General features: G+C 50.0%; 1 protein-coding gene across 1 annotated transcript in view; it reads left to right on the top strand.

The window, feature by feature from the left end:
• The window catches only part of AZIN2 (antizyme inhibitor 2), a gene marked incomplete at its 5' end in the record, with an annotated part of 38,586 nt that extends 28,407 nt beyond the window's left edge, over nt 1-10,179 (top strand). The window contains 2 exons of the mRNA XM_080800749.1: nt 4,361-4,575; nt 7,177-10,179. Of these exons, the coding sequence (XP_080656875.1) occupies nt 4,361-4,575; nt 7,177-7,315 (354 nt within the window). The 3' untranslated portion in view covers nt 7,316-10,179. The remainder of the gene's footprint in view (nt 1-4,360; nt 4,576-7,176) is intronic.
• Between the last annotated feature and the right edge of the window lie 3,562 nt (nt 10,180-13,741).

The following is a 13,741-nucleotide window of genomic DNA, read 5'->3' as shown; positions in this document are numbered from 1 at the left end:
TCAGTTGGATGAATCTTGGGAATGTGCGTTTCAACAATAAAAAAAGCAAGTTGCAGAGATTATGTACTCTACGGTTTCATTTTACATAAATTTCAGAACCGTACTAAATACTGTGCCAAACAGAACAGGAAGAGTAATGAAAACAAAATCCAGGATAACGGGTACCTCTGGAAGGGTTAGGGAAGTAGCATGTCACTGGGGTGGGGCCACATGGGGGTTTCAAAGATCTTGGAAATTTTATATTTATTTAGCTGGTGGTGGGTACATAGATATTCATTTGATTGTTATTCTTTATATCTTACATGTACAGAATTTTTTGTAGGAATTAAATATTTAACAAAAATTGAGTCTGTCATTATTACTTATTATATTCTTTGATAGGCTCACATTTATTCTTTTATCATGCCACTTCTAACATTCAGAAAAATATCTTGGGGATTTTAATTAGTAGTAGCCTACTTAATCTATTTATTAAATTGGGGAGCATTCTCTTTTTTGCTTTATTAACATTTTCCAGCTGGGAGAGGTAGAGCTCTTGTATTTTATTTCTCTCATTAAGGTTTTATTATTCTCTTTGAATAAGTTATTGTGGCTCAAGTACATCCAAGAATTTAATAACATAATGCTTTCATTACTATTGTGAGTGGAAACATTTCCCTGTGTTTCTGAGCTGAGACAATGGCTTGCATGCTGAGACACTGATTTCCCCCCAAAACTACCCATTCCCTTTGGATTTTCCAGGTAGGCAAACAAGTCATCTGCATTTTATATATTTTTTTCACTTCCTATATATTATACTTCTTCATTTCTTTTTTCCCCGCCAGTAGCTATTGCCCACAGAAACATGATATATAAAGTAGGAATGGTGACAGAAAGCATCAGACTTGGAAGTCAGAAGACATGGGTTCGAGTCCCGACTTTACCATAGAGTAGCCGAGTAACTTTAGGCAAGTTAACTTAATCTCCCTGAGCCTGTTTCTCCCGTTTCTTCATTGGGAAAATGAAAGGTTGAACTTAATTACTAAGGTTGGTTCTGGTTCTGAAATGAGGCCGTTCTAATGCATTTCCATTAAGTTGGACTTGCTCTTCATCTTAAATATTAGTCTCTCTGCATTGCAGGGTTTGACTTTGTAGTTTTAATCAAGAATAGATGCTATAGGCTACGGAGTGTTATCTTCACACATACCGAGAAAATGAGATTTGAATTGTAGATTCCTCTTTGCCATATTATGATGAAGCCAGTGGTCGCCTTGTTCACATTGTTCCTGTCTTCCAGAGAGAGGTAAATTGTCTGTATTGCTCCACATAGAGGAAAATCACTGAAGGTGATTCTTTGGCTACGAGGGCAGATTGGGTTAGTTACGGTTTCATTTTAGATTTTCCTGTATGTTCACAAGTTAAATTCTGACCATATGTTTTTGTTCTCCCCCCCCCCCTTGTGTGTGCTGCCTTTGTTCATTCCATTTTTTTGTTTTTAAAATATTCTTGTGCTCTTTATGTAGAATAGAGGTTATTGATTTATTCTTTAAAAGTTGGGGAATTATTTAAGGACTCCATCAGGGCCAGAAGATATTTTAAATGTTTTACCTTGTTTCTTGCGTGGATCCACTCACTTAGTGGGCCTCTTTGAGGAGGGCACCCAGTTGGGTGCAGCTGGACGGCCCCTTGCCTGGGACCACTCGGAGTTCTGCTACTAACTCCCTCCAGAACCTATAACAGGTCACTTCTGTTCTCTGACTTTTCTCATCTGTAAAATGGGGACTGCAGCTGCCGCCCAGATGGGGTGTGAGGCAATGGTGGGGGTGCTCTGTAAACTCCCTGCCCTCTCTCTGGGAGGGGCCTGATAGATTGGGCAGCTTGTATTTTTACAGGTGTTTGTCCGTTTCCACTCAGTTTCCAGACTCATAAAAAGAGCTAAGACTTAACAAGCCTGTTGCCACATGCCTTTAGAATATTTATTTTGCAGATTTTTTTTTTTTTTTGGTTTCCTTTTTTCTTAAAGACAGGGGAGGGGGAGGAGACTTTAAAGATGTATTTATTTATTTATGTCAGAGACAGAGTGCACACAAGCAGGGGGAGCGACAGGCAGAGGGAGAAACAGGCTCCCCCCGAGTAAGGAGCCCAATAGGGACTTGATCCCAGGACCCTGAGATTCAGACCTGAACTGAAGGCAGACGTTTAACTGACTGAGCCATCCAGGCATCCCAAGGCGGGGCTTTGAGTAGCAAAAGGGTAGCTTTGCATTATTTCCTGTGAAGTTAAAATTTTTTTATTTATATCACTAATAAGAAGAGAACTCTTATTGTAACACAAGGGTGTCTTTTCTTCTTATTTTATTGTGAAAAAACTTTGGAACCTCTTTCCTCAGGATCCTCATGGATTCATTTATACAGCATTTCCTCCCCAAAGCTTTAAAAGTTAGCTTAATGCTTTTCAAGAAGTGGAGCTAAGGGAAATAATTCAGAGCAACTGAGATTAATTTTACTTAGTAACAGAAAGCTCATAAACAAGAATGTTAAGTTATATGAACAAGGATATATTTGTCTCCCTTTTCTAGAATATATACTTCCCAGCCCCAAGATTGAAGCCTGGCATGCAGTAGGTGCTCAAAAAGTATTTGTTGAATGGCTCAATTAATGAATATGGATAGCTTGAATTTTTGACTTTAATATGTGCATGCTTTTCTTTACTAATGAGACTAATGGCTTATTAGCTTCTTATCATACACATGAATATTTTTTCTGCTTATGCAACCTGTGGCTTTTCTTTCTCAATTTTACTCGCTCCTGCGGCTGGCTATGGTATTGTAATACTTTTTCTTTTTCCCCTGTCGGTCTTCTCCACTACCTCCTTCTAGACTCTTCAGATGGCTTCCATTAATCTCTTCTTCCTTTCTTCCTCCCTCCCTTTTTTTCTTTCTTTCTTCTGGTTCTTTTTCTTTCTCATCACTCATGTATTTCCTTTTCATTCATTCATTCATTCATTTAAAAGGTATTATTCAAAAAAGCACCTACTCTATGCCAGACTGCTAGGAACAGGGGAGATGGGGGTGAACGAAATGGTCATGATCTCTGGGGTCATGGAATTTAGAGTCTGACAGGGAAGACAGGCCTGAACAGATACATTTCACAAATACCTAATTATAAATTATGACAAATGCTATGAAGGCTAAGCTTGTTGGGGGGAGCGTGGAGCCTTAGGAAAGTCTTTCATGAAGCCGTTGTAGCTGAGATCTAAAGGAAAATTAGGAGTTGGCAGGGTTGGGGCCTCAGGGAAGAGCAGGGGGAGGGCTAGGGTTGGGGGAAGGGAAGTGAGGTTTCCCTAGAAGCCCAGAGCAACTGGCTTAATGGAACACGGTAGCGCAGCGGGATGAGGGGACTCAATGGCACAGTCAGGGCTTTCTCATATCCGTCTTTCGGTCAGGACTCCTCCTCTAGGACCTGCCTGGCAGAATCTCACACTGTGACAAATTGCACTGGTTGTCGGCAAGTGGTCTGTGTTACAGATTGCTTTTCTGCATTTTTAAGTCATCTAAAAAAAAAATTTAATTTTATGTCATCGGTAGTTCTGTCTTTGGGCAAGTCACATAACCTCTTAGAGCCTCGGTTTTCCAGAAATGGGAGGAGTTTTGTCTACCCCTTGGGGTCCTCTGTGACCTCTGCTGGGTCGCCCTGTGATTACCTGTTGGAGGCCCATCTTCCTCCCCAAACTGAGAGCTGAGGGTGGGGGAAGGTCTAACTCACCTGTGTGCTCCTGGCTCCTGTGACAGGGCCTGGCATGGAATGAGGGCATCTGGGAGACCTTCACAGAAGAGGAAGCCCCAGGGCTGAGCCCGGAGGCCAAGCTGAATTTGAGGGAGGGGGAAGGGCTGGAGAGATGTGGACAGACCCCAGGTCTGGAAAGTGGCAGATAGGTCCGTGAGGACCAAAGCAGAGAGGAAGTAATGATAACAACGATAATGATAGCGCTATCTCACTGGCCCCTTGTTGCATGCCAGACACTGGTCTAAACGCCCTACATACCCTCGTTTATCCTTTCAGTGACCCTATGAGTTAGGTACTATAATTATTTCCATTTTACAAAGGAGCTTACCGAGGTTCGGAGGGATTAAGTACCTTGCCCAAGGTCACATATCTAGTAAGTGTTGGAGCCTGGATTGAAGACCAGGCATTGTGGCTTCAGAATGTACAAGGCAATGAATGCAAAGAAGGAGGAGGGGCTTAAATGCCAGGCTAGAAGGCCCCTTCAGTCTTTATTGTACTGGTTATGGGAGCCATGGAAAGCTTTTGAGGGAGGGAGTGCTCAGGCTGTGCTCAGGGTGCCAAGGAAAGCTGAACGTGACTGTGCCTCTCTCCTGCAGAAATCATCCGCGGATCAGCCCCTGTACAGCAGCAGCCTGTGGGGCCCTGTGGCCGACGGCCAGGACTGTGTGGCGGAGGGCCTGTGGCTGCCGCAACTACACGTAGGGGACTGGCTGGTCTTTGAGAACATGGGCGCCTACACCGTGGGCATGGCTTCCCTCCTCGGGGAGACCCAGACCTGCCGAGTCACCTATGCCATGTCCCGGGTGGCCTGGTAAGGGGGCCCTGCTGAGAAGGCAGTGGGGGAAGAGAAGGGAGCAGGTGGGGAACGAGAAATCTGAGACCTGAGACTGGTTTCCACGTAATCCAGTTTGACGTGTAGCTCTTGGCTATTGATTCCAAGGGAGGCCTGCGCTTGGCACCTGGCCGTGGCCATGAGAGAGACAGAGCTTCCCTTGAGCAGCTCAGCACCCTGTGAGAGACACAGAGCAGCAGACGGGCCTCCTGATAATACGGGGGCCGGGGCGGCGGCGGGGGCGGGGGGGGGGCGGTGCGCCGAGGTCGGGCTGTGGAACCGGAGAGCCCTCCCTGATGCCCAGACTGACCTCCCAGAGGAAGGAAGATATGGGAGTCAGCCAGCAGGGGGCAGCAGGGGGCTCCAGGCAGAAGGAACAGAGAGTGAGCGTGCTGCCTTCAAGAAACCACCTGAGGTTGGTTGTGGCTGGAGAGGGAGCAGGGCTGGATCCACGAAGGGCCCTGAAAGCAGAGTGAAGGGCTTTGAGCTGTGGGAATCATGGACTGATATGAAGCAAGGGAGAGACGTGGTCTGGTTTGGATTTTAGAAAGAGCACTCTGGCTACTGGGGGGCACTAAGGGAGGACCGGGGCAGATGTGGATTGAGCAGACTAGTTGGGTGGCTGTTCTGTGGCCTGGGAAAGACTTGCCTGCTGACTGAGCCTCCTTAGGAAATGCACACCACACTCCCCCTGCTTGCCTGACTGGGCCGGTGCTGGGATCCAGTGAGGCAAGAGGGGCACGAGCCCTACAGAAGTCACGTTTGTTGAACCCTCCTGTCAGGCCTCTCCTCTCCACTGCACAGAACCAGTGCTATCACAAAGAGGGAGGTTTGGTCAGTGGTGAGGGGACTGCTGTGGGAGTGGGGAGGGACAGAGCGGTCAGAGGGCCTTTCATGCTGGGCCTCAGGAGTGAGTGCAGCCTGTGCTCTGGGGGACATGCTGGATGCTGGAGCACCCCGCCCCCCAACAGTGTTACCAACCCCCAGCCCTCACGGGGCTCAGTCTCAATGGCACATTTCATTCATCCAGTCAACAGACCTTTGTTGTATCTGCTCCCCCCAGGGACAGAGGTTTGGGCCAATGCAGCTGTTGTGACATCAGGGGTATTGTGACAAGGCTTGAAAACTTAAAAAGCCAACCACACAGGGCTCCTTATCCCATCCCTGCTCCATCATAGCAAACACTGGGAGATGGGGTGCAGGAAATCCCTTTATTCTTTGCTAGAAACAAAACATTTTTATGTATTAAACTGGCTGTGCCAGAAAGTATCAAAGGAGCCCCACCCAGACATCCTGCTTTAGAGCCTGGCTCTGTGCCGAGTCCCAGGGCGGTGAGAGCACCTGAGCCAGCGTGGTGACCTGCACACACAGACGCTGGTGCAGAAGCAGGAAGGTCACTCGGGAGCGAGGGACAGCAGGGTGGCGGGATGGTCAGGGCTAGGAGTTAGCCAGGTGCGGGAAGGCAGATGGGGGGTTGATGGTCCGGGCTGAGAGATGTGGGGGTTTGAGTCCAGTGCCGTCAAAGAACTGAAAATAGTTGCATGTGGCTGGAGTGGCCTGTGCAGAAGACTGGATGGCGAAGGACCCTGGAAACCCAGGTTGGACTTGATCTCAAAGGCAGTAGGGAGTCTGTCATGGGTGCCTTTTAAGAAACTGGACCAACCCATTTTGAGAAATAAGGAGATAGACAGAGGGGACTTGGCTGGGGAGACTCCCGCTGGAAAGAAGAGCCTGGCCACTGACTTCCTGTTGAAGTGAACACATCAGCAAAGAGGGAGGCCTCCCTGCAGGTGGGAGACTGGGCTGGACAGGGCCTGAGAGCAGACCGAAGCTGCTGGTGGCTCAAGGGCAGGAATGAGCCTCCTGGAGAACTGAATTGTCTGGGTTAGAATTGTCTGGAGGAGGCAGGAGCAGACCGGCTAGAGACGGTGGTGGCCCTGGGAGATGGGTACCCACCAGGAGGTTCAGAAGCTGGGCTCGGCAGGGATGGATTCGGCAAGGAACAAGATTCCAGACTTATGGCTGAGCAGCTGGTCAGACGGTGGGGCCATTTATCAACCTGGGTAGGTAGGTTTGTAGGATTTTTTGAGGGGGGCCAGAGATTATTTTTTTTTAAAGTCCTAAGCCTGGGGTATAAAGAGTGTGGGCTTTGGACGGAGAGTTGTGTCGAATCCTAGTTCTCCCACCTTCTAGGGATGTGACCTTATGCAGGTCACTTCTCTCCTGGCCTCAATTTCCTCATTGGTAAAATGGGGATGATAATGCTGCCCTTATGCGGTTTGGGGGAGGACACAATTAGATGCTCTAAGAAAGGTGCCTGGCACAATATGTGGCCTGTAGTAAGTACCCAGTAAATGTGGGTCCCATTTCCCTTGTGGAGGTGGGCCACAGGGGAGAAGAGAGCGCTGGGGGAAGAAGTCAGCAGACCAACCCCCATTCCTGCCCGAGGCTGGGCTCTGGGGCCAGGGGGGAACCTTATATACAGAGGGGGCTGGCTCTTCTGATGCCGGGGTCTTCTCAGGAGACCCTGGCCTGTGGGCCCCATGCTGGCTGCCTCCAGTGCCCCTCTCTCGCCCACAGGGAAGCGCTTCGAGGGCAGCTGCTGCCTACAGAGCAGGATGAGGACACCGAGGGCATGTGCAAGCCTTTGTCCTGTGGCTGGGAGATCACAGACACCTTGTGCGTGGGCCCTGTCTTCACCCCGGCGAGCATCATGTGAGCGGACCCCGTTTCCCCCCGAAGAACTCCAGCGGGGCCACAGAGATGCCTCTGGGAGACGTGAGGAAAGCAGCAAGCAGGGGCACCCTTTGGCCAGGACTCTGGTGCTCGCTCTGCTTCCCCCCACGCTCCGCCTGTAGTGTTTCTGCCCTGTAAATAGGACCAGTCTTACACTCGCTGTAGTTCAAGTATGCAACATAAATCCTGTCCCTTCCAGCTGTGTCTGCCTCCTCTGCAGTGCAAGGGGCCTGGTCAGCCAGGTTGTGGGGGTGTTCTCGGGGTCTCCCTTGGTCTCCTTCCCACCTTTGTAAATATGAAGCAAATAAATATTTAGGTTTTTTTTTTTTTTAAATACTCCAGTGGAATCTAGCAACTCAATTCACAAAGCAGCTTGGGCGAGGCCAGGGCCAAGACTTTCCCACCCAATACGGATGACCCCATGCCCTCTGCTTCAGTCCTGACCCAGCTGTGGTGTGGGCATGGTCTGGGTCTCCCATGGCACCTGGCTTCTCTGACTCACCTCTGTGCTCTGCAGCGGCTGCCATGCCTGGTGTCATGAGGAAGAGTGAGGTGTCAGGGGTTGAGGCAGGGGTCAGAGCTGCCATCCTTTGGCCCTGGAGCTGTAGCTCCCCACTGGTTGAGGGGCCTCTATGGAACCCAAGACCCAGCCTAAGGCCTGGCCCAATGTGGGGGCAAAGAGCAAAGAGATGGGTGTCAGAGATGTTCTGAAGAGACCCTGCACCCTTACCGTCCTTGCAGGTATGTAAGGCAGTAAGAGTAATGCAGAAATGGGGAGGCTGGTTTTGCTTATCCAGGCAAGAACTACCAGAGCAGGGCTGGCCACAGAGCACAGAGGGGCCTGATACTGATGTCTCCTCAACTGGAAGTTCAATGTCACTGCTGGGGTCCCAGGCAATGCACCTGGGGGGAGTGAGCTGCTTAGCAAAGGAGATCAGATTTTAGAGTTCCCCTAGCTGCTACAGGGGACCTGAAAGATTTTTCTTCTGTAATTAAGAAAAACTGAAATATAAAACTCACATGCCTTAAAACCCACCCTTTCCAAGTACAGAATTCATGGTTTTTAGTATACTGAGTCTGTACAACCATCACTACGGTCCAATCCCATGTTCATTACCTTGAAGAGGAAGCCTGTGCCCATTAGCATTCACGCCTCACTTCCCCCTTCCCCCAGGTCCTGGCAGTCACTACTCTACTGCCCATCGCTGTGGATTGGGCTGTTCTGGACATATCATTATGAATGTTTGATACCCTCACTTGAGTTTCTGTCTGGGTAGGCCTGGTACATGAGGTTTTTTCCCACACTGCCAAGCAATTCTCCGACACCAGCTGGGTGTCCCTCAGTTCAACTGGATTCTGACACTATCTGCCAGAGACAGCTTTAGATCCCTCAGGTCAGGGGCTCAGTCCTATAAGACCGCCCCACTTTCCCCCTACTTCAGACCCTGATCTCCAAGTCCAGGTCGTGACCTGTGTTTGGACCAATGGGCTATAGATTGGAGGTTCCAATAACCCGCTTCCTTGGGTTTAATGAATTTGCTAGAGTGACTCATGGAACTCAGGGCAACCCCTTCCTTACTATGTTCCTGTTTTATGATGAAAGGATGTAACTCAAAAGAGCCAGAGAAAGAGCTGCACGGAGCAAGCCCTGGAGACGGTGCAGAGCTCCAGTGCCCTCTCCAAGCATCAGTCTCCCAGCATCCCCATGTGATCACCAGCCTGGAGGCTCCCCAAACCCTGTCCTGTGCGGCTTTTATGGAGGCTTCATTACCTAGGCAGGACTGATTAGATCATTGGCATTGGCGACTGAACTCGATCTCCAGCCTCCTTCCCTCCCCAGAGTTGGAGGGTAGGATGTAACAAAAGACACCTTTGTCACCCTCGTCACTTGGGAAATTTTAGGAACTCCGTGCCAGGAATGGGGATGAAAACAAAGCACACATCTGTTATTGAAAGTCAGGATATCATACCTGGTCCACCCGTTTTAGCGTCTCAGCCAGTCCTGGGTCCTGCGTTTAGCTCTGAGGTCCCCTCACAAGGCAACATGTTCTGAGTGAACTGGGTGCTTGTCAAAATCAGAGATGCCTTTTCTGGGCTGAGCCTAGTTTGTGGTACTTTGACAATAAGCAGGCTGAAAGGTCAGGACCCCAAGAGATGCAGGGACCAAGCAGCTAGGGTCCCTGTATTGCCCGCTGGTTCTCCACGCACCACCAGGTTTTGCATCTTACCATGCCAGGCTCTGGCCTCGTGCGTGAGGCTGTTTCGAAGACTTCTCATGTTTTGATGCCTTTTTGATGCCAAGCAGATCCGGACCGACCCGCTCATGCTTGTTTGGTGGAGAGGGAAAGAGGGCAGACACAGGTTCTGCCGGAACTGGCCATCTGCTTCCAAAGGCAGCAGATGTGCTGCTAAGAGCGCTGGCTGCAGGGAGATCCAGGCATAACTCATTGCCTTGTCCACGACCAGTTCGCTGGGGAGAGGCTTCTGTGGCTTTTTTTTTTTTTTTTTAGAGAGAGAGATCACAAGTAGGCAGAGAAGCAGGCAGAGAGAGGGGGAAGCAGGCTCCCTGCCGAGCAGAGAGCCCGATGTGGGGCTCGATCCCAGGACCCCGAGACCATGACCCGAGCCGAAGGCAGAGGCTTAAACCACTGAGCCACCCAGGCGCCCCAAGGCTTCTGTGGCTTTTAAAGTGACAGCAGCTGGCACAGATTTGGAACAGATTTCTCACTGGAGCCTTTCAAATGTTTCACGTTCCATTTGCAGCAAGAGTGTGAAATTTATACTTTTCTGAGAAACACAGAAGTTGCTGTAACTTGCTTGAGAATAATAAACAGTCATTTCAGTTGGTTTGGTTTGTCATTTCCATCTTTTTGTGAGGGGAAGGGTATTAAACAGGTGGAGGATGTTAAGGCCCTCAGGCCTCTACAGGGGAATCTGACCTGGGGTCCCTGGAGCCCAGGCTGCACAGGCATTTGCCTCCCTAAGCAGCCACTGGCAGTGAATTTGAATGCCATGCTGGCTGCCCCAGAGGTCACTTTCCTGTCGGCCTCTGCCAGACCCATCCTGCCCTGGGACCTCACCTAAGGGACACCCTCCTCTCAACACCTCCCCACAACCCATCTGTGCCTCCTGAGGCTGCTCCTGTGGACCCACCTGCTCACTCTGGGAGGTTCACGGACCTGCTCCTGCCACTCCCAGGCCACGCTGCCACCCCTCTCACCCAGGGACTCGCCCCCTCCTGCCCCTCCGCCGTCCACTCTGCTCAGAGATGGATCCAGTCACTGCCAGGATTGCCATTTCATCGAGAATAACATTTAAAGTTCTCATCCAACTACTTCTCTGACTCCCTCTCCTCCTCCCTTACTCACTCCTCCCCAGACATTCCTTGAACACGCCATACATCGCACCCATGCTGGGCCTGCACTTGCTGCCTCCCCTCTCTGACATGACCTTCCCAGGTTATCGGTGGGGCTCACTCCAAGATCTCCTCAAATGTTTTCTCCAGGCAAAGGCTTCTCTGATCAGTCTTTAGAAAACGGCACTTTCCAGGCTCTCTCTCCTCCCTTAACTGGTTCTCTTCTTACCTATCCGCACTCACCACACTCCATTACATGTTCTTCTGCGCATCATCTGTCAGCCCCTCCAGAATGTGAGCTTGGCACCTGGAACTTAGTTTTTTTCACTGCTAGGTCTTCATTACTCAGAACAGAGTAGGTGCTCCAAAAGCATCTGTCAAATGGACAAGCGAATGAGTCTAGCATCTGACCTGTCTGAAGCTGTTTCTTCCTTTGTAAAGTGGGGTTGCTAAATATATTCCCCTCAGAGGGCTATTGGCATAAAGTACTCAGCTCAGGGCCTGGAATATTATTAGGTGCTAAGTAAATGATGTTGAAAGGTAATTCCTTGAACATTTACAGTGGCCGTGGCCTGTAGTAGACGCTGGTGATGCAGAGCTGAGTCCTCAAGGATCTCACGGTGCAGTGGGGTCATAAAGGACCCTGAATGAGAATAAGGACTCTGACCTTAATTCTGTAGGCAACAGGGAGCCCCACAGGCTTCTGGAATAGAAACATGACACTATCTTTGAGAAGATAATTTGAAGTATACTCCAAAAGAGGCAGAAGGAGAAGAGCTGGTGGGCTAGTGATAGCATGTACTTCCTTCCCCCCACCCCGGCATGGTTAAGGTGGGCCCCGCCAGGGAGCCTTATGGAGGTCCCAGCAATTCAAGTTGTCATCTCTGTCTATGCCTGTTCTGGAGAGACACTGTGGCTCTCTGGGTGTCATCCCTCCCTTTGGAAGCCCACCTGCCCAGGTCAGCTCATGCAGTTGTAAAGGGACCACAGGGAAGGCAACAGGATGGGAGTTCCCACTCAACACTTTGCTCCCATTTAAATCCTCTTCCTGGCACTTCTGAGATGAGCAGCTTAACCTGTGTAGATTCAACCAGCAAAATTATCCAATATAGCCTCCTAGCAGTCAGAGGGATCTTACTGAAACCTGACCCTGATCTTGTCAGTCCTCCGCTGAAAGCCCTTCGGTTGATTCCCACTGTGATGACAATAAAAGCGAAATTGCCTGAGACCTCTGCCCATCTCTCCAATCTCAGCTCATGCCATTCTGCTCTCACCATGCTCCAGGCTACTGCCCTCTTTTCAGTTCCTCCCATTTACAGAGTTCTTTCCTGTCTCTAGGCCTCTGCCCTTGCTTTCTCTCTGCTTCTCCTGGGCTGACTTATTCTCATTTTGAAGGGTCAGCTTAAATGTCACATTCTCAGGAAGGCCTCTTCTAAATACCCTTAACAAGGCAGCCCACCATCTATGTTAGGTGGAGTCACATTTTATAGGAATTAGATCATTGAAGGCATTGAGATAAGAAATGCATCAAGATTATCCCTGAGAGTCCTTAGAGCCCCAAATAGCTCCAATCTCTGTCACCCCTTCAGGTCTTTGCTCAAATGTCACCTTCTCAGTGAAGCCTTCCTGACCACCAGTCTTTAAAACAAACACTCCCACCCCAGCATTTCATAACCCCTTTGTTCCTTTACTCTTCTCCCTCTGCCAACCCCCGCCCCATAGCTCACCATCTGACATACTATGTATTTTATTTAGAATTAAGCTCTAAAAGGCAGAGATTTGTTCACTGCCTGTCCTCAGTGCCTAGACTTTGCTCTATACATAGCTGTTCCACAAGTAACTGTTGAATGAAGGAATCCTTCAGGTCTCAGCTTAGGTCTCTCCCTTTCGGCTAGGTAATGCTTCTTTAAGCATTCACAGTCTCCTTTATCTATCTATCCCTATTAAAAAACTGTTGAGGGACATCTGGGTGGCTCAGGCGGTTAAACATCTGCCTTTCGCTCAGGTCATGGTCCCAGGGTCCTGGGATGGAGTCCCCATCCGGCTCCTTGCTCAGCAGGGAGCCTGCCTCTCTTCCTTTCTCTGACAAATAAAATGATTTTAAAAACCCCAACAAACAGAACTGTTGATCACAAGGTAATTTTCTCTGCATTTGTTAATCTCACAAAGACAGGGAGCTTCTCCTGCCAGTGTCACCTGGAGCCTGGGTTTATGCTTGGTAGAGTAGGTGCTTAGTGTCTTTTGAATAAACTAGTCTTGGAGGGCGAAGGGAGAAGGGTGGGCATCTGGCCCCTTCAGCTCAGCTTCAGAGCAGCAGCCTGGACCCGCAGAGTGCCGACCACGTACTGGCACGGGCTGGGGGTCCTGCAGGCCACCTCAGCATCGCACGCAGCCGGAGTGAGGGCAACACACGGGTGAGCCTTAGCAGAGAACGCATACAGGACGCCTCCGTAGCTATTTCTACTCTTCCACTCAGCTGGGTGACCCTGGCCAAGTCCTGCCGGATAGATGTGGATTCAGACAAACGACGGACATTTTTTTTTTTTTAAAGGAAACGTTACGTCCAGACAATATGTGGGCTATTCTTAGAGCCGTTACTTGCGGTTTACCTGAAATTCAGCTCTAACTGGGCTTCCTGCATTGTATTTGCTAACGCTGGTAACCTGACCCTGCCTGTCTCTGGGTTTCGTTTTCCCCATCTGTGAAACGGGGCTATTTCTGCAAGACCGGCCTCGAGGGGCTCCCCAAGGCGGAGCAACGGCCCCCCGACCGCCCCGCCCCCGGCGCCGTCCGTCTGCTGAGTCGTGTGCGAGCGCGCTGGTTTCGGGAGAGTTTCTCGCCGAGTGAATACATGCAAGACCCTTCCTCCCGGAGCTCGGTTTTCTCACTGAACAAAGTATGGGCGGAAACCATTCTCTCCGCCACGGCCTCATCAAACCTCAAACGCGCGGCTTCCAGGCCGCTGCGGCCGCGGATTTCCGGTAGCGTGACGTCTCTTCCGTGCCAGAGAGCCTCCTCGACTTCGAGCCCTGCGCTCTCGTGCTCTCTGCCGGC

The sequence above is a fragment of the Martes martes genome (genome assembly GCF_963455335.1).
Source record: "Martes martes genome assembly, chromosome: 4".
Taxonomy (NCBI): Eukaryota; Metazoa; Chordata; class Mammalia; order Carnivora; family Mustelidae; genus Martes; species Martes martes.
Note: the sequence above shows the minus strand (reverse complement) of the source record. Positions and strands in the feature narration are given on the sequence as shown.